This window comes from Mus pahari, chromosome 21, assembly GCF_900095145.1.
Source record: "Mus pahari chromosome 21, PAHARI_EIJ_v1.1, whole genome shotgun sequence".
Classification (NCBI taxonomy): domain Eukaryota; kingdom Metazoa; phylum Chordata; class Mammalia; order Rodentia; family Muridae; genus Mus; species Mus pahari.
Window position 1 is genome coordinate 42,129,986 of NC_034610.1, and position 23,747 is coordinate 42,153,732.

Sequence of the window (23,747 nt, forward strand, 5' to 3'; positions counted from 1 at the left end):
GGAGGTGAAGAGAGCTTGCCTCATGTATTTGATTTCCGCTCACATTGGGTGGCCCATAACCATCTGGGATCCCACAGCTCTGACCCCCATGGGCACTTGCAATCTCAGGTACATAGCTCCCCCCCCCATCTCTTCCCCCCACACACACACAATAAAAAGAAAGCAACAAAGAGCAACAATAACAAACAGAAATAGAACAAAGGCAGAACCAGGGGTAGTGTTTTACACTTGGAAGGTTAAAGCAGTAGAGTCGCCATTGGCTACAGAGTGAGAGTCAGCACTTGGGAGGCTGAAGCATAATTGCTGTTGCCATTGGCTACAAAGTAAGGCCCGGTCCCCAAAACAAAAACAACAAAACAAAACAAAACAAGATCATAAGAGGAAACAACAAAACAAACAAGACTAAATTGCACTAATGGAATTTCTCAAGCCTGTCTTTGGTTCAGACACGTTATCTGAGCCCTCGATGAACTGTCCGAATCTATGCACAGTGCATACATATACACTCTGTTCTCGCTTCAAACCTTAGCTGTATCTCGTTCTTTCAAGCCTTCTCTCCTCTTGAGGTTACAGGTCATGCGTGTGGGAAAATAATGAGTATTCGTATGAGCAGCAGTTGTTTAATGGGGCTGATCCCTTGTGACATTTCCTTATGAACTGGCCTTTTCAGCAGATGTGCCTCAAAGGAGTGACCATAGAGCCAGGCAATTGGACTCTTTGTAAAAGTTGCCCTTCCACCAAAATAGAAGTTTCTAAGTTATTTTGTGCAGTGTATAAGGATAGTTTGGCCACAATAAAGATGCATATCCACATAAGTATTCTATATGAATTGTCCTCTATGAAACTTAAAACCTGAGAGTTAGGATTTGGGGGGGGCTGTGATTTATTTTATTATGTTATGCATATTAATGGTTTGCCTGCATATATATGGACATGGACAACATATATGCCTGGTGCCTGTGGAGGTCCCATCCCTGGGACAAGAGTTCTTTTAGACAGTTGCAAGCTGCCATGTAGGTGCTGGGAATCAAACCTGGGTACTGGCGTAAGAACAACAGGTGTTCTTAACCGCAGAGCCAGCTCTATGGCCTGAGAACTAAAATCTTTAGTTGTTTGCATTCTTGAACCAATCAGGAAGACCCAGCAGCTCAGCTATGTGATTTTCTGAAAGGACCCATCCATGAAGGGCAGTCCCATGCTCTGCCATTCTAACATTGTTTTTAATTGATGAAGAGTTCTTTTCTCTTTTGCATGTGACACAGGATTACCGCTAGTGCTGGAGGGGAAAATCGCTTTCCCTCTATTATCTGTCCTATAACCTTTGCCATGTGATGAGGCGGTTGTATCACCAGAGGGTCAGTGATGTGCTTGGATGACAGCGAGTAGGGTACTGGGTCTAAAGCAAGTGACGCGGGCCTGAGATCCTGCTCCTCAGAAGATCAAGGCAGGAAAGTAGCAAGTTCGAGGTCTTCTGGGACTACAGGGGAAGTCAGGGCCAGTTTAGATAGCTTAGTGAGACTATCTCAAAGTTAAAGATACAGGGCCGGGGGCTGGAGAAATGGCTCAGTGGTTAAGAGCACCGACTGCTCTTCCAGAGGTACTAAGTTCAATTCCCAGCAACCACATGGTGGCTCACAGCCATCTGTCATAGGATCTAATGCCCTCTTCTGGTGTATCTGAAGACAGCAACAGTGTACTCATGAATAAAATAAATAAATCTTTAAAAAAAAAAAAAAAAAAAGATACAGGACTGGAGAGATGGCTCAGCAGTTAAGAGCACTGACTACTCTTCCAGAGGTTCTGAGTTCAATTCCCAGCAACCACATGGTAGCTCTCACAACCATCTGTAATAGGGTCTGATGCCCTCTTCTGGTGTGCCTGAAGATAGCAACAATGTACTTATACAAATAAAATTTAAGAAAGAAAGAAAGAAAGAAAGAAAGAAAGAAAGAAAGAAAGAAAGAAAGAAAGAAAGAAAGAAAGAATCTAAGTATCAATTGGACATAGCTTCTGAGTTGGGTGTGGGAGCCTGTGTCCACTCCTCCTCTCAGTGCTGGGATCCTGTCTTGGACCTGTGCAGTTCTCTTGACTCAGTGAGCTCAAGATATACCAGTGTATCTTGCAGGCAGATTGCTATTGTAGCTCAGAGAGGTCATAGCTGGGTGACACTGATGACCCCCCTTTTTTTTTTTCGGGTAGCATGCATAGTACTTGACACTGTAAACACTATTCAGTAAGGGTGAAGATTCTAGTTGAGTACCAGCTTGATTTCCCCATGTTTAATGCCATAAGTATTAGTGTCTTCAGCAGTGGGGTCTTCTCTTCAAGATGCAGAAGGCAACCAATAATATTGGTAATAGCCTGTGATGTTTAGTAGGGGTAGAGGGCCTGAAGGATCCCTTTGGCGAATGACTCTAAAGGATATAACCAATCTCTGGTACTGGCATTTTTTACCTGTTAGTATGTGATGTCTATGGGGCACTCTCCTGTATTATATGGTAACTACATTTTAATTCCTTTCATATATCTTTCTTTCTGTCTGTCTGTCTAAGCTTCTACAGAAGTAAGTCTCCATATGGCTTTTTAAAATGCCTTTATTACAGTCTGTTTTTAAATATTGGCTGGAAAGATTGGTGCACAGAGTGAGAAGTAGCACAGAATTCTATCTTTATATATTTAAATTAAAAATAAATTCCATGACCTCTGGTGGCACCTGAATAGCTGACCTTTATCTCTTCTTCTCCATTTATAGTTAGATCTCTTTCTTTCTTTCTTTCTTTCTTTCTTTCTTTCTTTCTTTCTTTCTTTCTTTCTTTCTTTCTTTCTTTCTTTCTTTCTTATCACATAGCATTCATTTTTTAACATCTTGAGGAAAACATTGTTATTTTAATAAGAAAGCTATAACTCAGCTATAGATGGTGAAGCATTGTCTATGGCTCTGTTTTCAGGAGCCTAGGGTGGCTTCACACTTTAAATTTTATCCTAAGGCATCAGGTTTTTGTTTGTGGCATTTTAACAGTGCAATGGGGATGGCTGAACATCTACCACAAACCTATGCAGACTTATGGGGAGAGAGTTGCATGTTTTTACACTTTTTTTTTTTGAACCCCCACCCCCTATTCTTACAGGAATCAAGCCCTGGGCTGCATATACTAGGAATGAAAGAATTCTATCAGCAGACTTAAACTCTATCTACAGCGGCCTTCTATGGTATTGAAGACAAAGGACCTGATATTCCTGGATGTTCAGAATTGAGCTGATATCTATCTGGTCAGCCTCCTACTGTGCTAGAAAGATTTTTTTTAATATTATTTATTATTAGTTATACAAGTACACCGTAGCTGACTTCTGACACACACCAGAAGAGTGTATCAGATCCCACGACAGATAGTTGTGAGCCACCATGTGGTTGCTGGGAATTGAACTCAGGACCTCCAGAACAGCAGTCAGTGCTCTTAACCACTGAACCATCTCTCCAGCCCTAGAAATTTTTTTATACCTTATAAAAACCTCTCCATACACCTCCCTTGTTGTCTTTACGGTACTCTTAGCTTTGGGGTTGGTAGAAGTTAGTGGGTTGGTAACTTAATAGATTCCAAAAGTTTTTTTTATCTCTATGAGTCCCAGGGTGTTAGTTCCATCACAGAGATAGTCGGGGAATGGCTGTTCATGGGGCTAACTAAAGCTTGCTTAAAATAAGGTAATTGGCTTCTGGACCTGCAACATCCTGACCTGGCCGTCCCGCATCACTGTGGGCCATCAGTGTTTGCAGAAGTGGCTTCTTTCCAGGCGTTCTCATGGATAGTTAAGTACCACATGATGAGCATGGGGGGTCCACGTATTATTCATTGCCTATTATAAGCTCTCTCTTAGCCAGGAGGCTCATTCCAAGGGCCTGACGTCAATGAGGCTGAACTGTATCACTTGCCCTCTTTCCGAGGGATGCCTTTATGTGTGTCTCTGTGACTGGTCTTGGTGAATCCCTGGCAGAGGGTAGAGCAAGGCTGTCTTTGCTAACGGCACTGGTGTCCAATGGGTCTCCGTTGTCACAGTGAAGATAGGGCTTTTTCGGTAAGGGGGTCTTCCTTGCACTGTGACATCTCTGAGGTTGATGAGAACACGCACACACACACACACACACACACACACACACACACAACTGGGGGCATGTCCATGTGATGGTTATGTTTTGTAGGACAAGGGGAAGGAATTCTTATGAACCCCATCCCAACCTTTGTCCTTTTGTAGGACAGTAGTGCAGAAAAGCCTGGGTCTTGACTTCCTTCCTGTTTATTTCCAAAGCATACATGATGACCTGTAGCCTGTTGCTTTCCATTTTATTTAAGTAAAAGTCACTTTTTTTTTTTTTTACTACTCTCTCTATTTAAACTTATCTTCTAAAATTTCATATGTGTATTGTATATACACTGTTTCCCCCTCTCTCTCCTCTCTTCCAAATTCATGGTTTCTTTTAAGTGTGTGTGTATCTGCGTGCATGTGTCTCTGTGTGTGTGTTATATACTTATGAATATGTAAATGCATTCTGCTGAGTTCATTTAGTGTTGCTCTTTCATATGTTTTAAGGACTGACCCCTTGGGATTGAGTAACCACTTGGGGGTTCATATGAGGATAACTCTTTCAACAGTCATTAATTGCTCTTCATCTAGGGGTGGAGCCCCTTGAGATTTCCCTCACCCACATTGGTATATCAACTGGTGTTCTCATTGTTTGAGTTTTATTTAGGCAGTCATATTATTGAGATTTCATGGATAAGGCAGGACTGAAGCAGACTTCCTGGACCTCTGGCTTTCACAACCTCTGCTCTCCCTCTTCTTAGATATTCTTATTGCATATGTATCGGCTGTGTCTGGGTATCCCACCTTTAGGTGTCCTCTGCATCTTGACCAGTCGTGGGTTTCTTTAATAGTCCTCTGCTGATAGAAAAAGAGTCTTCTTGGATATGAGCTACGCGTATCTGTGGCTAGAAGGATAAGTATTTAGAATGTAGTCAGTTAATATATCGGTTTAGGGAAGCGGAAATAGTAGGTTCTCCTTTAAAACCCGTAACCTTCGCTAGTCACAGATAATGGCTTAGGTCCTCAGCTCCTTCCTGCTGAGTAGCCCTGGCCATTGACCAATGAGACAGCTATTGGCTACCACTAAGATGCTAGTGCCACCATTGCATCTTTAGGGATATTTTGCCGTGCTGATTATTGTCGTAGTTTGTTAAATACCACAGCTCAGAAGAACCATTGATTGCTTTTCTCCTTTGGCAGCTTGCTTAGCAACTGCTAAAGTCTTGTGAAGGGTGGCGCTCAGAGGGGGCTTTCAGTTTAATTCTTCTAAGTCCTGTGTTCAAAGTGTGTGACGTCTTCAACAATAAAAACTCCAACTTCTGGGGGGCAACCAGAGGCAACAGCAATACCTTATATGTTTGGGGAGTTCCTTGGACTCCCAGACCAACAGTGCAAAAGGTTTCCTATGCCTGGTACTGAGGTTTTAGTCTATAGCTCATTGGGGGAGCATTATTACCCCAAGTGAGATGTGTGTGTGTGTGTGTGTGTGTGTGTGTGTGTGTGTGTGTGTGTTTGCATGATATATATATATATAATGTAATTATAAACACATATATGTTATATGTTATAATATATATGTACATACGTTACAACTATATATATGTTTATATATAGCACATACATATAACATGTATGTTATATATAGTTTTAGGTAAATGTAAAACATGATCCTCTGGCTATTTCAAACAATGTAGCCTTTCCCCACACCGGGTGACAGAGCAAAGTGCTGCATCTTAGTGTCAAGATGCAAACACCAATCTAAGTGTTTTTAATTAGCTTGAATCCTCTCCCTATGCTGAAAGCTCCTTCAAGATTTCCCTAGTTCCACCTTCCTATGACCTGTAACCCTCAATCCCATGATGATACATGGGTGTATGTCAGCATCATGTTAAAGAATTTTCATTATATTACACACTGATAGAATTATTTTATTTGGTATATGATTATATTTGTCTATACTTTCCATACAATTTCTTGTTGAATGAAAAACAAAACAAAACGTGGGACCATGGCTTTGCCACTGTTTTTACAGTTTGATTTGCACTGTGGATAGGTTTATTTCTTAGTGGGTTTTGGATAAGTTCCTGGCTTTGTGATTTTTTTTTTTTTTAAAGCTCTGTTCCTTTCTGTGTAGCTTGTCATCTGTTTATTTACAGTTACAGTTTTTGTCATCTGTCCGCTTCTTGTTTTATCACTACTGGTCTTTCTTTCTTTCTTTCTCCGTTGAACATACTACTCACTGGTTGGTTGTAAACTCCAAGACATAAATATTCCTAATTTGAGGAAATGTTCCCTGGATCTGTTCTTCCAGCTCTTCCCCCAACGAAAACACAGCAGATTGCTGTTGAATTTTGAATGTCACCAACAGACAGATGAGAGTGGCTTAAGATGGATAATGAAATGCTTGAAACACAGATGGGCTCATAAATCAATTTTCATTTTCTTAGGACCTCCTTCTGACACAAAGAATCGATGTAATTAACACTGGTTTCAGACCATTATCACCTGAGTGGCATCTCTATGGCTCTTTTTTTTTTTATTTTTTATTTTTTATTTTTTGTTTGTTTTTCGAGACAGGGTTTCTCTGTATAGCCCTGGCTGTCCTGGAACTCACTTTGTAGACCAGGCTGGCCTCGAACTCAGAAATCCGCCTGCCTCTGCCTCCTGAGTGCTGGGATTAAAGGCGTGCGCCACCATGCTGGGCCTCTATGGCCCTATTACCTAGCGGCTCCATTTATTGGATGCCTGCTGGATGCAGTACTTTGGTCTAAGACTTGGTTGGGGAAAGGATACATTGAAGTCTTTACTAATAGGTAGTTATTTGGGGTTTTGATGGTGGTGGTGGGGTGTGTGTGTGGGGGGGGGTTGTATGTAGATGGAGTCTTTAGGATCCATTTACCTTGGTTATTGAGACAGGTGTGTCACTGCTCTGGAATTTACCAAATAGGCTAGAGTGGTGGCCCAGTGAGCACTCTTGGATCACCTGTCTTCACCTCCCTAGCCAAGGTCACTATGTCAAGCCCACCATCTTGGGTTGTTCCGTGTGTTTTTTGGGATTGAAGTTAGGTCTTCAAACTTGTGTGACAAGCACTTTACTGACTTTGGGTCCTGTTTGTTTGTGGAGACAGGGTGTCACTATACCACTCAAGACTGTCTGCCTCTACTTCCCCAGGATTGGGAATATAGGTGTATATACTTCTTCACGCTGTAGAAATTACTTATTTGAAAAGCAAATCTTCCACAGTACTCAGTAACCATGGTCTCAAAGGGGGGCACCCAAGTATTCCATGTGTGTTATTCATGTTATAAGATCTAAAGTGCAAATTAAGGAGAAGGGTGCATGAACTTGAGGGCAGAGGTTTTAGGAAACAGCAGGAATAGTTAAGCTCAACTGGGCACTGAATCAAATAGAAAGGCGTTGTAGGGTTTTGTTGCTGGTAGTGTCTTGTCTTGTTTTGTTACAACAGAGTCAGAGGGCGCTGAGGGTACAGGTGATATTAACCTATGGATTTTTATTTTCAGATAACAGGCCTCTTTCTGCTTTCTCTCCAGCATCAGCCACTGGCCAAGATGATGATGGTAGTGCCCATTCACTGTACGTCCCAGACCACTACTCTACGTTAGGAAGGCTTGATAGCTATCGGTCCACCGGGCAGTGCTTAGAAACCAGGGACACCAGCTGTCAGACCGAAGACGTGAAGGTCATCCCACCATCAATGAGAAGGATCAGGGCTCACAAGGGGATAGGCATTGCTGCCCAGATGAGCCACCTCTCAGGTTCCTCTGGCAACATGTCTGTGCTGAGCGACTCAGCCGGTGTCGTGTTCCCATCTCGCCTCAATAACGATGCTGGTTTCCACAGTCTTCCACGTACCGGCCCGAGAGCAAGCACCTATTCACTGGAGGGAAGGATGGGTACCCTGGGCTCTGCTGAAGATACCGATGGCACTTTTCCCTACCAGGGGGGTAGCTCGCAGGGGCATGAAAACTTTGCGCATTTAGGAGGTGCCTCGAGTACTGGGATGCTTTCGAGGCCCAAATCCCAGCAACTGAGGTTCTTGGAGAGTCCAGCATGTGTGGTTTCACCTCATGCAGCCTACTCTACCAGCGTCATCCCAAATGCCACGCTGCTGTCCTCTTCAGAGGTTATTGTCATTCACACTGCTCAGAGTGCAGGACAGCTGGACAGTAGAACACCCGGCTCATCCACATACTCAAAGATAAAACCCAGAGACCGTCCCACACCCAGATGTTCCATGAAAGATGACCATCAGTCCCCCCACCATCACTGGAACGAGGGTCATCTCATTCATTCACAGGCTTTAGCCTCCTCTGCCCCCGGTGCCACCACACTGTCATCCCTCCATGATTCAGAGGTCTCTCTAAATGCCCCAGCAAACAGGGAGAATGGATCCCAAGCCATCCTCTATCACTGTAGAAACAACCCAAGCTTTCCTGCCCGCCCTCCAGATGTGGATGGCAAGAGCGAGTATAGTTATTCGGGGGACAGGGGATGTGGCAGTTCTGAGTCCTGGGAATATAAAGCTTCCAGCAATGGGCGGGCATCCCCACTGAGGCCACACCCGGCAACTCCTGGTTGCTCTACTCCCACAAGTAACGTGAGCAGCTGCAGTTTGGACCAAACATCTCTCAAAGGGGATACCAGGTCCCTGTGTTCAGAGGACCACGATGGTTACTATGCGACCACTCAGAGTGATTCTAGACATGAGGCTGGGAACCTGTACAGTCTCAGTGAAGGCTTTGGGAACCCCAGGCACAGCTTGGTCAATGTTTTTGATGGAAGGGCTCAGAGAAACCAAGGAGATCAGGCCACTCACCAGGATAAAATCCTTTCGAGAAACATCTCTTTGAAGAAAGCAAAGAAACCACCCCTGCCACCATCCCGGACCGATTCTCTGCGAAGGATTCCCAAAAAGAACAACCAGACAAACGGGCAGGTGCTCAACGAGAGCCTGATCGCCTCGCTCCAGCATTCACTGCAACTAAGCCTCCCTGGCAAGGGCAGCAGCTCCCCTTCCCAGAGCCCCTGCAGTGACTTTGAGGAACCCTGGCTCCCCAGGTCCAGAAGCCAGAGCATTGTTAGCGAGGGTAGTAGCTTGACCTCCACCACCACTCCCTACGTGCATTCTCTGGGCGGGGTCACTCCGTCCCAGAGCGACACAAGCAGCGTCAAGTCGGAATACACGGACCCTTGGGGTTATTACATTGACTACACGAGCTTGCAGGAAGATCCAGGGAACCCCACAGGGGGCTGCCCAGCCAACACTGAGGCGGCAACTGGAAACGGGCCAGTTCGCCACATCCAGGAGGGGTCGAGAGTCCCAGTGCCCCAAGTGCCGGGCTGCTCAGTTAGACCAAAGATCACCTCACCAGAGAAGTCACAGCGAGTCACCTCTCCATCCAGTGGGTATTCTAGCCAGTCGAATACACCCACAGCACTCACCCCTGTGCCTGTGTTTTTAAAATCAATGTCACCAGCAAATGGGAAGGGGAAGGCCAAGCCCAAGGTACCAGAAAGAAAATCGTCTCTGATCTCTTCTATGTCCATCTCCTCATCGTCCACTTCTCTCTCTTCTAATACTTCTACGGAAGGAAGTGGGACCATGAAGAAACTGGATTCAGCCCTGGCCTCGGCCCTCGCCCCTCCCCCTCCTCCTCTTCCCCCTCTGCCTTCTCTGTGTCTGGCAGACAAGTCCCCTTTTCTTCCACCTCCTCCTCCTCTAGCAGATTGCTCCGGGGGCTCTCCTCTGCCGCCCTCTCCCATGTTCCCCCCTCCACCACCAGAAGCCCTTGTTCCCTTCTGCTCCCCCACCGACAGGTGCCTTTCTCCTCCTCCCACAGCAGCTAGCCCCTCTCTTCCAAGATCCTCGCCTCCTGTGCCAGCACCTCCACCTTTCTTGCCCCCATCTGAACCCCCGCCCGCTCCGCCTCTGGACCCCAAACTCATGAAAGAAAGCAGGCCCTTTTTCAAAAACTCTAGCCAGTCCGAATCCTCTAGGGAGGCCCTCAGGCGGCATGCCAACAAGGAGGAGGGCTGCCGACCCCCCATGCCCCTGATCACCACTGAAGCTTTGCAGACGGTGCAGTTGAGGCCAGTGAGGAAGGACTCAGGTGCCGAGGCAGTCCTGTTTTCTGAACCATCAGCTCAGGAACAACGAACTCCGACTGCTCCACAGTATCACTTAAAGCCATCTGCTTTCCTCAAATCCCGAAATAGCATAAATGAAATGGAGAGTGAAAGCCAGGCTGCCTCTGTGACAAGCTTGCTTCCGATGCCTGCCAAGAGCCAGAGTCAGGGTGACCATGACAGTGCAGTCGAGCGTGGCGGCCTTCAGAGCTGCAGCGATGGAGCTCCAGGTCCCGGTCCCAGCCTCAGGACCACTCTGCTCCCAGACTCTTCACCCAGCAGGAAGCCACCCCCCATCTCCAAGAAGCCCAAACTGTTCCTGGTGGTACCACCTCCGCAGAGAGATTTCACAGCGGAGCCCACAGAGAACGGGAGCGAAGCTTTCCCAGGCGTGCCCAGCCCTACCAGGGCAGAGGGGGAAGCTGTGCGGAGCCAAGAGGAGAAATCCAGCCCAGCATCCCGGGCTGGCTCTCATGCTCCGGCCCCCACCCCCAGCAGTCCGGCTCTAGAACGAGGAACTGCTGGGTCCTTGTCCCCTGGCATCGTGGAAGCCAATGCCCCCATGGTCCAGCCTAATACATCGCCGGGCCCCACACAGGAAGAGTCAGGCGAGAACAGCGTGGATGGTGAGAGAAATGTGAAGAGCTGCCTGTCTCAACTGGACAGAGAAGGTAAGGCCGGCTCCTTTCTGCTGCATCCTTCTGATCCTCTGGAGATGAGCCAAATAGGGCTACCGAGCGCCTGTGGAACCAGGTGAAGCAGCCTAGACTTCGGCAAACACCGGCAGTGTGTGGGCTTCTCACACCTCATTACCCAGGCTGCTCTGTGAACATTTTAAAAACTCTGAATCCAAGAGAAGAGAGAGAGAGAGAGGGAAAGAGAAGAGGGGTCGGGGGTTGGAGGTGCCGGGAGGTCTGGGGCAGGCTGGGTATTCAGTAGCAGGAGTAATCTCCCTTGGGCAGGGCTACAAAGAAACGCTCTTAACCAAATTTAAGAGCAATTTAGTCCAAAGTCTGTAGCAGGAAATAGCCCTGGCTGTCAGGCTAGCGAGCATCATTTCTACCTCTGTAAGAACTCAAACTACAGAGGCACGGGGCTTTGCCATGGCTCTCACAACTGTCGGAAATGGCAGCAAAGTGGCGTGTGTTTCAGAGCCGGGCAAAGAACTGAAGTGCTAGTCACAGCGTCTAGTGTTTGCCTGCCTTTCTTCTCTCTAGCTGGCGTGCTGGAACCCAACACAGCTGCTTCCACTTCAGACCCCGCGGACTTATCTAAGGAAGAGGGAAGCGATGAGGTGCTGACTCCCACTAAACCCAGGACAACAGAAGACCTGTTTGCAGCCATTCACAGGTATCCCAAACTTTTGTCGTATTTTTTTTATATACTTTATAATTTCTCCTTTCTGGACGAGCCCCTCTGTTTGCATGAGGTTTTGTCTGTCAGCTAGCCACGGTTTACTTAACATTCCTCATTTTCAAGTGTCTTTCTTATACGCATTAATTACTTTTTAAGTTCGATTTCTGTTTTACTTTGTCCTGTTGATTTCTGGGATGACACTGAGGACAGAATGTGATACCCTTCTGGTAGACACAGCTGTGGCTGGCAAGGCACCTAGTGTGCCAGTCATGTGACTGAATGTTTACAAGATTTGGAACCCGTCTGGAGTGGAGAATGCTGAGTTCTGTGGACGTACGGAGCATAGACTAGCTGTACAGAGCCACCTTCCCAAGGGTGCTTCAGTTGAATTATTTATCGTTACTTTTTTTGTTTGTCTGTTTAGAAAATCCATGATTTCACAGTGCTTTTTCTTTGCCTTTTTCAAGACTTTCTGTTTCCTTTCTGTTTCTTGTCCCCCAACTCTTCTCAGATCTACTCCTATCCAACTTTATGCTCTCTCTCTCTCTCTCTCTCTCTCTCTCTCTCTCTCTCTCTCTCTCTCTCTCTCTCTCTCTCTCTCTCTCAAATGAAAATTAAGAGCCACTAGAAACCATGGAATACAATCTGTGTTGGCTGGCTCACCTAACTGCTTCCCTGGAAAGTGATTTGAAATACCCAGTAGCACTCCCTTGAAGAAAACTGACTTCTCCTCTCCCAGTAGTTATCATTTGTGCATAGCTTCTTGCTGAGGGCTGGGACTTGCCCTCACTTTCGCTCCTTTGTTCTGGGATTTTATCTAGTTTGAGCTTATTCAGGTCTTTTAGTCTGTGAGTTCATTCCTATGTCTATCCCGCCATGTCCACATCCCGCTATTTCCCCTGAAGTTGTCTACCACCTCTGGTTTCTGGCTCTGTCTTTCCACCTACTACTTCTATATCCCAGAGCTTTGCTGGTAAGGATGCAGGGCTGAGCCATCCAGTGTCTCCCAAGGAATAATTCTTCTTTGGCAGGAGAGGGCGTGACTTTAAATTTGTTACTGTATACCTCTAGCGCCATCTGCTGGCTTTTCACAAAAAAACAGTTACATTGTCAAGGGAACTGCTTGTTACCCGGTATCAAATGATGGTTACCTTAGAGTGTAACGGATTTAGTAGTAATTCAGCTTTGCTTATTACATTGCTTGGCCTTAACCAGATGAGTGCGCCCCTACCCCACAGCGGCAATATAGTAGAAAATGATAAGATTCAGATATGTACAAGTACTTTAAGAACCAGTGTTGTGTTGCTTACATTTCCTTACTACCAGATTTTCAGATAACTCCTGTGAATATTTCTCTGCCACTAAGACTTGTTTTGACTCAAGTGACCATCCTTTATTTCCCTTCTGAGACCAAGTACTCTATAAAATCATTCGATTCCCTGAATAAGTAATCCGTGTCAGCAAGCTCTCAAATCCTGGTGTTTCTGAGTTTAAATGAAAAAAAAAAAGAAAGCTCCATCCTTACCTAACTGTGTGCAGCACAGGAACATCGAATGTGGGCAAACCACGATGGAATGTGAGTTAGCACACTGAGTGGACAGACAGTGGTGTGCAGGTCTCTCTCCTCTTGGCTTTGTTTGACCTGTCGCCTGCAGTCTTGGTCTAAAAGGCCCAAAAGACCACACCTGTTGTCTCATTGGTTTCTTTGATCTCATTAGAAACAGAAAGAGAGTGGGGCTGGAGAGATGGCTCAGTGGTTAAGAACACTGACTGCTCTTCCAGAGGTCCTGAGTTCAATTCCCAGCAGCTACATGGTGAGATCTGATGCCCTCTTCTAGTGTGTCTAAAGACAGTTATAGTGCACTCGTATAAGATAAATAGATAGATAGATATCTTTAAAAAAAGTAAAAGAGAGCTAGCTATCTGGTTCTTTCTTAAAACAAGGAAATGAGAAATGGGTCTTTTGAAAAACAAGCAAATAAAGTCACATTTATAGAGGTTTACACCGATGTTCCTAACTGTAGCTGTGTTGGACACATTATTAACACTCAATAATTATTTTCTGAATTAAATGATACCAACTGGAACTTAACTGTCCCGAAATTCTTCTGAGACTTTAATGTCTTTCATTTAGCATGGAATGCACCGAGTTTCTAAATATACAGGAATCTGTATTTATAATCACAAGCCACAGAGAAGTGTGTTGCCAAGTTTCTGTGTGTACTAAATACTCTGTCTTAAGGAAACCCAACTGTTGCAGAGCCATGGTTACTGCAAATTTTTTTTCTAAAAATACACCAAAGGGCTCGTCTATATTTTATTTTGGCAACCTTCAGAAGGCATTAAAGAATGTGTGGTTTCTGCTGAAGAGACAATGTCATCTCTTAGAGATACAGAAATCATTCAGAGTCTATTACTCTGTACACATGGGACAATTAAAGGCCATGTAGCCTTAGGAATGGATTGAAAAGAAAAAGCTCAGATGCATGTTAATTTCTGTTGTGGCATTAGTACTGAAGAAGCAGATGTAATCAGAATCCATCTGAATTCTGGGTCATTACCTGCAGCACTGACACTCATGATGTAAAATACAGACAATCCAAACTGAAGCATAGCTCTTGGAGTTCTAAAATAATGCAAATTAATTCTCTTCAGATTTAAAGCCAGATGGAAAGTGTAGAACTCCAGTTGAGGTGTGAAATTTTTATATTTATTGAAGTAATTAGACTCTAAGCCATTGTTAACTATTTAAATGTCATCTTTAGAAACACACACACAGAAAGAGAAAGAGAGAGAGAATATATGCAGAGATATCAAGTTAAAATTTAGTCCATTTTGTAAGTGGCAACTGTCCCCTGAGAATACCAGTTTTGTTTGGCTTTTGTTTTGTTTGGCTTTTGTTTTGTTTGTTGTTTTTTTTTTTTAAACTTGCCATCTCTCTTAGTTCTCTATCTACAATTAAATGCCCTAAATTTCATAGAGCATCACTGTGCCTTTTTGTGTCTCAGCACAATCAAAAATTTGCCACAGGCTTATGGTCTTTGGCTGAAACACCTAAAAGATTGAGAAGGGCAGAGTTGCTCTGGAAAGGTAGTCATTCATTTCTCTTGTTGAACATTGAAGGTCAGTTGAAGAAAAATACTTTTGGCCACATTCTGCTGTCATGGGGAATCTAGTGCCCTGTCTTTAGAAGAAAATAATATCAGAGAAGCTCTTGGACTCATCTTTAATGATGGTGTGTGTGTGTGTGTGTGTGTGTGTGTGTGTGTGTGTGTGTGTGTTCGTTCAGTAAGTGGTCATAGGAAGATGACAGCGAGGTTGCCAAGGAATGACTGTTATTTTAATTTTGTTTTATTTCAGATCTAAAAGGAAAGTCCTTGGCCGGAAAGACTCAGAAGATGATCACACTCGAAACCACTCGCCCTCCCCGCCTGTGACACCCACGAGTGCGGCCCCTAACCTGGCCTCTCCAAAGCAAGTAGGGTCCATCCAGAGAAGCATAAAGAAGAGTACTACCAGCAGCGACAACTTCAAAGCTCTGCTGCTAAAGAAGGGGAGTCGCTCGGACACCAGCGCTCGCATGTCAGCGGCGGAGATGCTCAAGTCTACGGACCCTCGCTTCCAGAGATCTAGGTCGGAGCCTTCGTCAGACATCCCGGACAGCCCATCCAGCTGCTCCCCCAACAAGAACAGGAGAGCTCAGGAAGAGTGGGCCAAAAACGAAGGCCTGATGCCTCGGAGTCTGTCCTTTTCGGGTCCTCGGTACAGCCGCAGCAGGACGCCACCCTCTGCGGCCAGCAGCAGGTACAGCATGAGGAACCGCATCCAGAGCAGCCCCATGACAGTCATCTCCGAGGGCGAGGGAGAGCCTGCTGAGCCAGCGGACAACAAAGCACGCAGGGTCCTGGACGCTACCAGGGTATGCCCTCTGGACAGACCGACGGGGCAGGAGATGGACCGGGACAGCCTGCTCTGTAGCGAGGGGCCTGCCTCTGTGGATGGGATAGGAAGGGCTGAGGGCAACGGTCCCTCTGAGCAGTGTGGGGGTACGGAGCAGAAGAGTTAGTATCAGAGCCCGCCTCTCACAAGTGAGGCAGGAAGGTGAGCTGTGCATCACTCTAGGAAGTCTCTGTGGCCTTTTCCTGGCTCGTGGGGACCCCACTCAGCATTGGTATTGGGGAGGTCTCAGCCTTTCGGGTCTCTTAGGACTCACTCGCCGTGTGGCTTAAAAGCAAGTAGAAGCTTCAACTTCTGAAAGTGCTTCCTGGGGAAGATGGTTTTGTTTTGTTGTTTTGTTTTGTTTTGTTTTTCCCAAAATGCTGGGTGTGTGTATATGTATGAATTTCGAATACTTCATTCTAACAAATGCACACACTAACGTTACGTATAGAAATAGGAGAAAAAGGTCAGAGTTCAGGTAGGGTAACGGAGTCCTCTAGACCAGGGTGGTAAGTGCTTTCAACACATTATGGGGATGGGAATGTGTAAGTTTACTAAGAAGGGACTGGAAACTGTTACTTCTAACAGGCAGTGGGCTGGTTCTAAGTATAGAACAGGTCTGTGTGTGCACATACTCTAGCTCAAGACACATGGGAAACCAGGAAGGGGCTGGGAAGTGGCTAAGCAACTCATTGGTTCAGGTACTTTAGGGGCAGGGGAGGCCTTGCAGCCGCTGCCGGGCCACCGCCTCCTCCTCCTCCTCCTCCTCCTCCTCCTGTAAAACTTACACAAACAGAAGTGGCAAGGCTGTGTCCTGTGCTTACTGCATACATTTCTAGCCCTGATGTCAGAAGCATGGGTGGGTTTTTTGTCTGTTTGGTTTTTTTTTAATGAATTCCCTCCTGGAGTTGTTATTAGAAGGAAGCAAGAGAGGCATCATGAGAGAAGGGTAGGGGAGTGATTAATACGGCTGGATTTGTTTCCTGCTTATTAAATACAATATTTTCAGAATTAAATCAGAAAACATGCACTGTAGAATTATGGGTGAAGCTTTTCTTTTAAAGAGTCATTTTGTTTCACAATCAGAGTTTTAACTTCCATGTGACAGTTTGTCACTTGAAATGTGACACTTGGCATTTTCTAACTTTTTGGCTATACCAAAGAAAAATAATATGGCTATTTTTCACCCCTGAACTGCTTACAGCATCTTGTTTTAATTTAGAAGGGTTTACCAAAATCTATTATATATTATCTCCCTTTGAAGAAAACTCTTGTTAGTGACAGAAATTAATGAAAATCAGTAGGGCATGGTAATGAATTAGCCCTGGGAAATGATTTTTTAGATTAAAGAGATTTTTTTTTTTTTTGCACTGCCTGGTTTGTATGATTTTATATTTGTTTATGAGTTGAGAGTTGCTGAGTCCCTTCGAGGCTCCTCCCGTCAGAATCACAAACGTGCTTTAGAACGGGGATTAAAGTGTACACGCGTATTTATTTTAATATCACGTCCTTGGGATCCTTGCCCACTCGCAGGTTCTGTGTATCCAGACAAAGCACAGGCTACCTGATTCTCACAGTGGCTACACCGAGCTTCTAAAGCTGCTGACAGTGTCCATCGACAATGTGCGACAGTGTCTGGAAGCTAAACCACACAAACCAAAGCATCCCAAGGCTTCCTCCACAGAACCTTTAATAGCCATTTCAGATACATCACTGAGGAGAGAATTTAGCAAACAAAGCACGCCTCATGGCCACAAACGATGACCTGGCATGTGACCTCAGAGATTTTTTTTGTTGTTGTTGTTTTTCAACTGCGTGGGGCACACAGATCATCTCCTGTAAATCTTAGGCCTTGTTGACATTTGAATACCTAAAACAGATTAGAATGTATGTGGATATCAGAAATCTTAAACTTAATATATCAATATTTGTTTGAAGGTAAAATAAGCAGCATTAGAACTAATTATAAAACAATCTCATTTAAAAGGTATTTATTAGGTTTTAAGTTTGTTTTCAATAAAACAATTGTAAAGCCAATATTTGAAACTTCTTTGTATGTGCATTTAATTCTTTTAAGCTTTCCTAGAAGTACATATTGTATATTAAACATATTCTTCCTCACACTCCCTTCTTTCCTCTTCTCTCCGCCTCCTATTAGTTGCCTTGATCACTTAGTTTAATTTCTACTTTTCATGTACACACAGTTTTAAATAACCAGACATTTCTACTACTACAGAATTACTGAGTACGTTACTGGATACGAAGTAACCAGCAGTAAAAACCCAGGCGATGTCGGGGGGAGGGGGGGGACCAACATCATAGGTACTGGCTGGTACCTCTAAAGATATAAGGAAAAGCATCCAGAGATACCATCCTAAAGTGTGAATGATGGATGGACCGGTCATTTATTTGGGGTGGCATGTGGAGGGAGGGATAGGTGAACTTTTGGCAGATGGAGGTAATACACATGGAAAGAACAAAGACTCAGGGTAGGGATATGTGCTCTCAGCTCCGGCAGTGTTTCTTGTGTGAGGACCACTTCTGCTCGTGGACTGGGTCCTACTCACAGCTTCCTGAGAGCAAACTGGGTGGTCCTTCTCATACCTAGGAGCTGGAGAAGCCCCAGGGTCAAACGTCCACTTCATTTGTCTAAGAATTAGAGAAAAATAAATGAGCATTTGCTTTGTCTGTTGGAAACAGTCTTAACTTTGGTTGGCTTGCCAGCGTCTGAGAATTTCTGAAGAATTTTAATTGAAATCTGTCACCTTTCATGTGGGGACAAGAATGAATACATATACATTAAATTATATAAAATATATATTTATATAATAAATGTGTTATTTATAATATACATCTTTTCTTCCATATTCATGAGTTCTGTATCCATGAAGCCAACTAACTACAGATCAAATAATATCTGAAAAAAGGATAGGGTAGGCTTGCCTTTCATGTATGAGGCTCATATTAGACCATTTTGTAACTGTTCATCTGAGGAATCACAGTGGAAGGAAAAAGGAGAATTTCAGGGTCTCCATTATCTTCATGAACAGGTGATGCACTACACTCTGTAGCTGTATCCGGGGAAATGCACGGTGTACTAGACAAACCCCATTGTTGGTGCATAATTGTTTGCTCAGCCTACATGTGAATAAATGTTTATATTGATGAGATTCCATCATTTGCATCTTATGGATGTTGCTAGCTCTGCCAACTTTATAACATGGTGATTCTTATAGGAACCATGTTCATCATACAGTATTCCAGAAGATACTCGTATGTATGTCTTATAGAATTCTTATAGTTAGAACTTGCTTTTAGGACCCCAGGAACCTGCACTGCAGGTCTCCTAGAGAGAGAGAGAGAGAGAGAGAGAGAGAGAGAGAGAGAGAGAGAGAGAGAGAGAGCCAGATGTACATGCTTGTGGAGATCACAGGTTTGATGTTGAATGTCTTCAATTGCTCTCCATCTTATTTTTTGAGAAAGGATCTCTCACTGAAACTGGAGCTTGATGGAGCAAAGCTATGTGGCCAGTGAACATCAGGAATCTGCATGTCTCTGTGATCCCACTCCTGGGATTTCAGGTGCACGGCACCATACCCAGCTTCTTCCATGAATGCCAGAGCTCTGAACTCAGACACTCATGCGTGTGTGGTAGGCACTTTATCAGCAGAACCATCTTCCGCCCATCCCATCTCACCACCTGCCACACCCTAAAAGTGGTCTGTTGTTTGTTTTCTTTACCACAAATACCTCCAGTGCCACGGGATCCGGGTGGCTGAGCACTTATTTCGTCTCTAGTTAGTGGTGCTGTAAATTGCGTTTGGTCATGTTGCTGTAGTCACAGGAACAGAAATGTAATGGAAACAAGGAGTTCCAAGACCAGCCTGGATTAGAGATCTAGTCTTAACAACAAAAGGTTCGGGGGAGAGATCTATCAGCCTGTTCTCGCTATTTATCGGGTTCCCCTGTTTGACTCTTTCTAGGCATCACAGACCTGGGCTGGTTGGACATTTGCTGTAGTTAGCTAGTTTTAGAGCCCACAGTTGACCTTCAGATTTTTCTGCTTGGGTATGTGTTAAGGACTTGTAATTGTGTGCATACACATATTCTTGTGTGTGTGTGTGTGTGTGTGTGTGTATGTGTGTGTACGTGTGTGTATGTGTGTGTATGTGTGTGTATGTGTGTGTGTATGTGTGTGTGTGTATATGTGTGTGTATGTGTGTGTGTATATGTGTGTATGTGTGTGTATGTGTATGTGTGTGTGTGTATATGTGTGTGTGTGTATGTGTGTGTGTGTGTGTGTGTGTGTGTGCATGTGGAAGTCAGAAGACCACATCAGATGTTATTCCTCAAGTATGACCACCTTAACATTTTGAGACGATGATTCCAATTGGCCTAAAACTCACGAAGTAGGCTAAGCTGACTGACCGAGCCTCAGCCATTGGCCTGATTCACCTCCTCATCAGTACGATTGCAAGTGTGAACCACTACACCGGCATTTTAAAAATGATTCTTGGAATTGACTTCAGGTCCTTGTGATTTTAGGTTGTTTGTTCTCTTGAGGTGCTGGAGATAGGACCTAGGCTCTTCAGTATAGTGGGGGTGTGATGGCTAATCCTTGTTGTTAACATCTGGGAAGAGGGATCCTAAATGGAAAAATTGCATTCATCAAATTGACCTGTGGGCATACCTGTCAGGGCATTTTCTTGATTGCTAGTTGAGAGGGAAAGTCCCTGCCCACTGTGGGCAGTACCAGCCCTAGGCAGATGAGCCTGGGTTGTACAAGAACGGTAGCCGAACCATCCAGCACAGGCAACAAACTTCTAAGCAGTGTTCCTCCATGGTGCCTGCTTTGAGTTCCTGCTTTGAGTTCTTCTTCCCTTGGCTTCCCTCTATGTGATAGGGAAATGCAAGCTGAAATAAACAGTTTTCTCCAAGTTGCTTTTGACCGTGGTGTTTATCACAGCTACAGAGAGGACTCAGGCACCATTGTACCACCGAGTCCTTGTTTGTTAATGACTTAATCTGTAAGACATCAAACTAACTCTGGCCTACTGCTCTTGTGTTTGTTATCTATCCCTTCTCCCCTGCCATGGATAAAAGAATCGTCGACCCGTCATTCCATTTCCCTGCACCAAAGATGCTACCACATCAGTTTACTAACCAGACAGCTGTTGCTAGGTACCAGAGCCTGTCTACACCACCTCTCCAAATGCTGTCTTTCCACCTATGGTCTTGAACTGTTTCACACCAGTTAAACTGGTCTGGGGCTGATCTAGAGTTAGGACAAAAATATGCGGTGATGTCACACCTCTGAAAGGACAAGGGGAAACAAGATTTAGAAGAGAGCTCTTTGCCATACAGGTCCAACAGTTTTTCTACCAGTCCAGCAGGGAACTCCAGAGCGAAGACTGTTTATTGGAGGAGTCCCAAGTTGGGCAGAAGTGGGTAGATCTTGCATTACCTCTTCACTTTGTTATCGGTTGGAAGTTGGCAAGAGAAGTGAGCCGTTAGCTACCCCTGACTTACCCGGTGATGGTCTTCATACTTCCCCCAAAGATGCGCACTTGCCTTGGTATTGGAAGTGGTTCTTAGATGAGGTGACTTCCGGAGACCACCTGTCAATCACACCCTTCACACACTTTCTTGAAGATCAGCCTGAATGGCCTAGCTGATGGTGAACCTCTGCCACAACTCCGAATCTCAGCAAAGAAGTGACCTTTTTTTTTTTTGGTCACAGTAACAAGCAGCAGGTAAGATCAATGCCAGCTTCACCTTAGTGACCCCAGTTCTAAACCAGGCCACTCCTCACCTCCTCAGCTATAACTCAATCCCTAAATGCTTCAGACAGACCTTTAATCACTGCGCAGTAGGTTTTCTGAAACCCTATGTAAGGTCAGCAACTTTCTTTACCCAGAGACCCCGTGCCCTAGAAGCCCAGCAGTCCCACCCGGCCAGCAGAGCGCACGGCACTTCATAGTGGGCACTGAGCACAGCCTCTTCCATTGGCCACTGTCACATCTACCCAAGATGTACCCTCTGGCCCCTGGCTTTCCTCATTCTCATCTCTAGGGTCTCTCCTTCAGGAAGCCCTCCCCTGACCATGCTGCGTGACAGTCACGTAATCTTCCATTCCTCTCTCTCTCACAGACTCATTTCAATTCTTTGTGTGTGTATGTGTGTTCATATATGTACAGGCACATATATGTGCAGGAACATGCATGGATATATGTGTATGTTTGGAGGCCAGAGAACAACCTTGGCAGTCTTTTCATCAGGGGGTAATGTCCACTTTGGTTTTTTGTTTTGTTTTTGTTTTTGTTTGAGATTAGGTTGGCTTAGAATTCACCAACTGGCTAGAGGCTGGCCAGAGAGCATTTGAGCTTTAATTATCATGAGGTTCCTGAGATCTCCCTGTCTCCAGTTCTCTCGTATTGAGCTTCTAAGCATGTCACCATGTCTAGCTTTTTGATTTGGTTTTAATGTGGACTCTAGGCATTGGATACAGGTCCTCATGTCTGTATAGCAAACATCTTAACCAATGAAAGTATCTCCCCAGAAATTCTTGTATCAACTCTTGATAGCACTTGCCATAATTTCCAGCCATCTTATTTCAGTTGAACTTTCTCACTCTTGGATGCAAAGGCCATTCAGACAGGACCCCTGCCTGTCATGAGCACTAAAATATTTTCAGCCAGCAGCTGGACTCGGTACATAAGTGAATCATTGCCAGAGCTGGTGAACAGCAAGTCACAGATGAGGGACCATGAGCATAGAGCCAGGAACACAGTAGGGACTCCATAATGGCTTGAACAATCAAAATCAATGCCATGTCTGGGAATTCTGTGTGTGTGTGTGTGTGTGTGTGTATTGGGGGAAATTTAAAAATTTTAAGAAGCTAAGTAATGACTGTAAATGGATGAGTGAATTCTGTGAATTCTTTTTGGCCTTCTCTTTAAAGTCCTCTGAAAACTTGACTTAACCTATAGCCTAAAGCTCAAACACTCCTTCCAGGGCAGCTGTTATCCAGACGCAAAGGGGGCAGGGATGGGGCATGAGCAAGCAAGAAAGCTGGACTGTCCTATATGAGAGTCAAGAGAAAACAAAACCAAACAAACAATGAGGATTTCTTGTGGGGGAATCAGATTCCCCAAATCGGAGGCTGTTCTGGGTGCAGCAACTGGGGAATTAAGTCAACAGAGAAGACAAGATCTCATTCATGGGCAAAATTAGACCAATAACACCTGGAAGGCTAAAACTTAGAAAAGAATGTCTAAACATGTCTGTTATGTCAAGGGAAGCTTCGTGATCAGTATCAGCTATCACATTAACAAATGTCCTGCTGTGAGAAACACTGCATAGCTCTAGCAAGTCAGGATTACTAAGGAAGGAAAGAGGAAAATAAAATACACTGACCTTGAATAGGACAAAAGTCAGTTTTCTTTTTGAGTATCTTTCAGCTTTAACTGAATTTTGGCCATCAGAAATAGATTCCTCTCACTTAAAGTGGAAATTGCTGACTAAAAGATGCACATTTCATACAAGGCTACAGATTAAAGACTGAAAATATTTGCCTCCAAACAGTGGAAGTTAGTGCTGTGTGGGCTTCTCGTCGGTAGGAGAGACTTAAAGGCAGCCAGTGATAGATAGATAGATAGATAGATAGATAGATAGATAGATAGATAGATAGATAGATAGATAGAGATAGATAGATATCCATGCTATAAAGTAAAAAATTAACATGCAACTCAAAGCAAATGATGCTGAGAATTAAGGATTCTTATATCTGCAATAATTTCAGAACCAGAAATGTAGCTTGTTCTGTATTAAAAACGACTATCTCACAGGTTTGTGTGCCAGGAGCTTATTACCACAGTTGGAGTGGAATGAATAGAAAAACCAGGTCAGCCTTTGCCCTTACAGTTTTATCTGGGGAAAGTTACTCAAGAACTCCATGCTCCAGTTTCCTCTTCTGTAACAGAGGGTGCTCAGCTGTGGATTAGTGTGAAGTCTGACTGTGAAGATTCAGGTGAAATACTCAGAATGGTCTACAGAGATACCTGTAACTATGGGGACAGCTGTTACTAGAGGATACCTGTAACCATGGGGACAGCTGTTACTAGAGGATACCTGTAACCATGGGGACAGCTGTTACTAGAGGATACCTGTAACTATGGGGACAGCTGTTACTACAGGATACCTGTAACTATGGGGACAGCTGTTACTA

At 44.6% G+C, this 23,747-nt stretch overlaps 1 protein-coding gene across 5 annotated transcripts in view; it reads left to right on the forward strand.

Moving 5' to 3' along the window:
- Nhsl1 (NHS like 1) overlaps positions 1–17,566 on the forward strand; it is a 138,567-nt gene extending 121,001 nt beyond the window's left edge. For all 5 annotated transcript variants that reach the window (XM_029532955.1, XM_021221247.1, XM_029532957.1 and 2 more), the window contains 3 exons: positions 7,630–10,896; positions 11,443–11,575; positions 14,942–17,566. In XM_029532955.1, the coding sequence (XP_029388815.1) occupies positions 7,630–10,896; positions 11,443–11,575; positions 14,942–15,647 (4,106 nt within the window). In that variant the 3' untranslated portion in view covers positions 15,648–17,566. The remainder of the gene's footprint in view (positions 1–7,629; positions 10,897–11,442; positions 11,576–14,941) is intronic.
- The last annotated feature ends 6,181 nt before the right edge of the window (positions 17,567–23,747 follow it).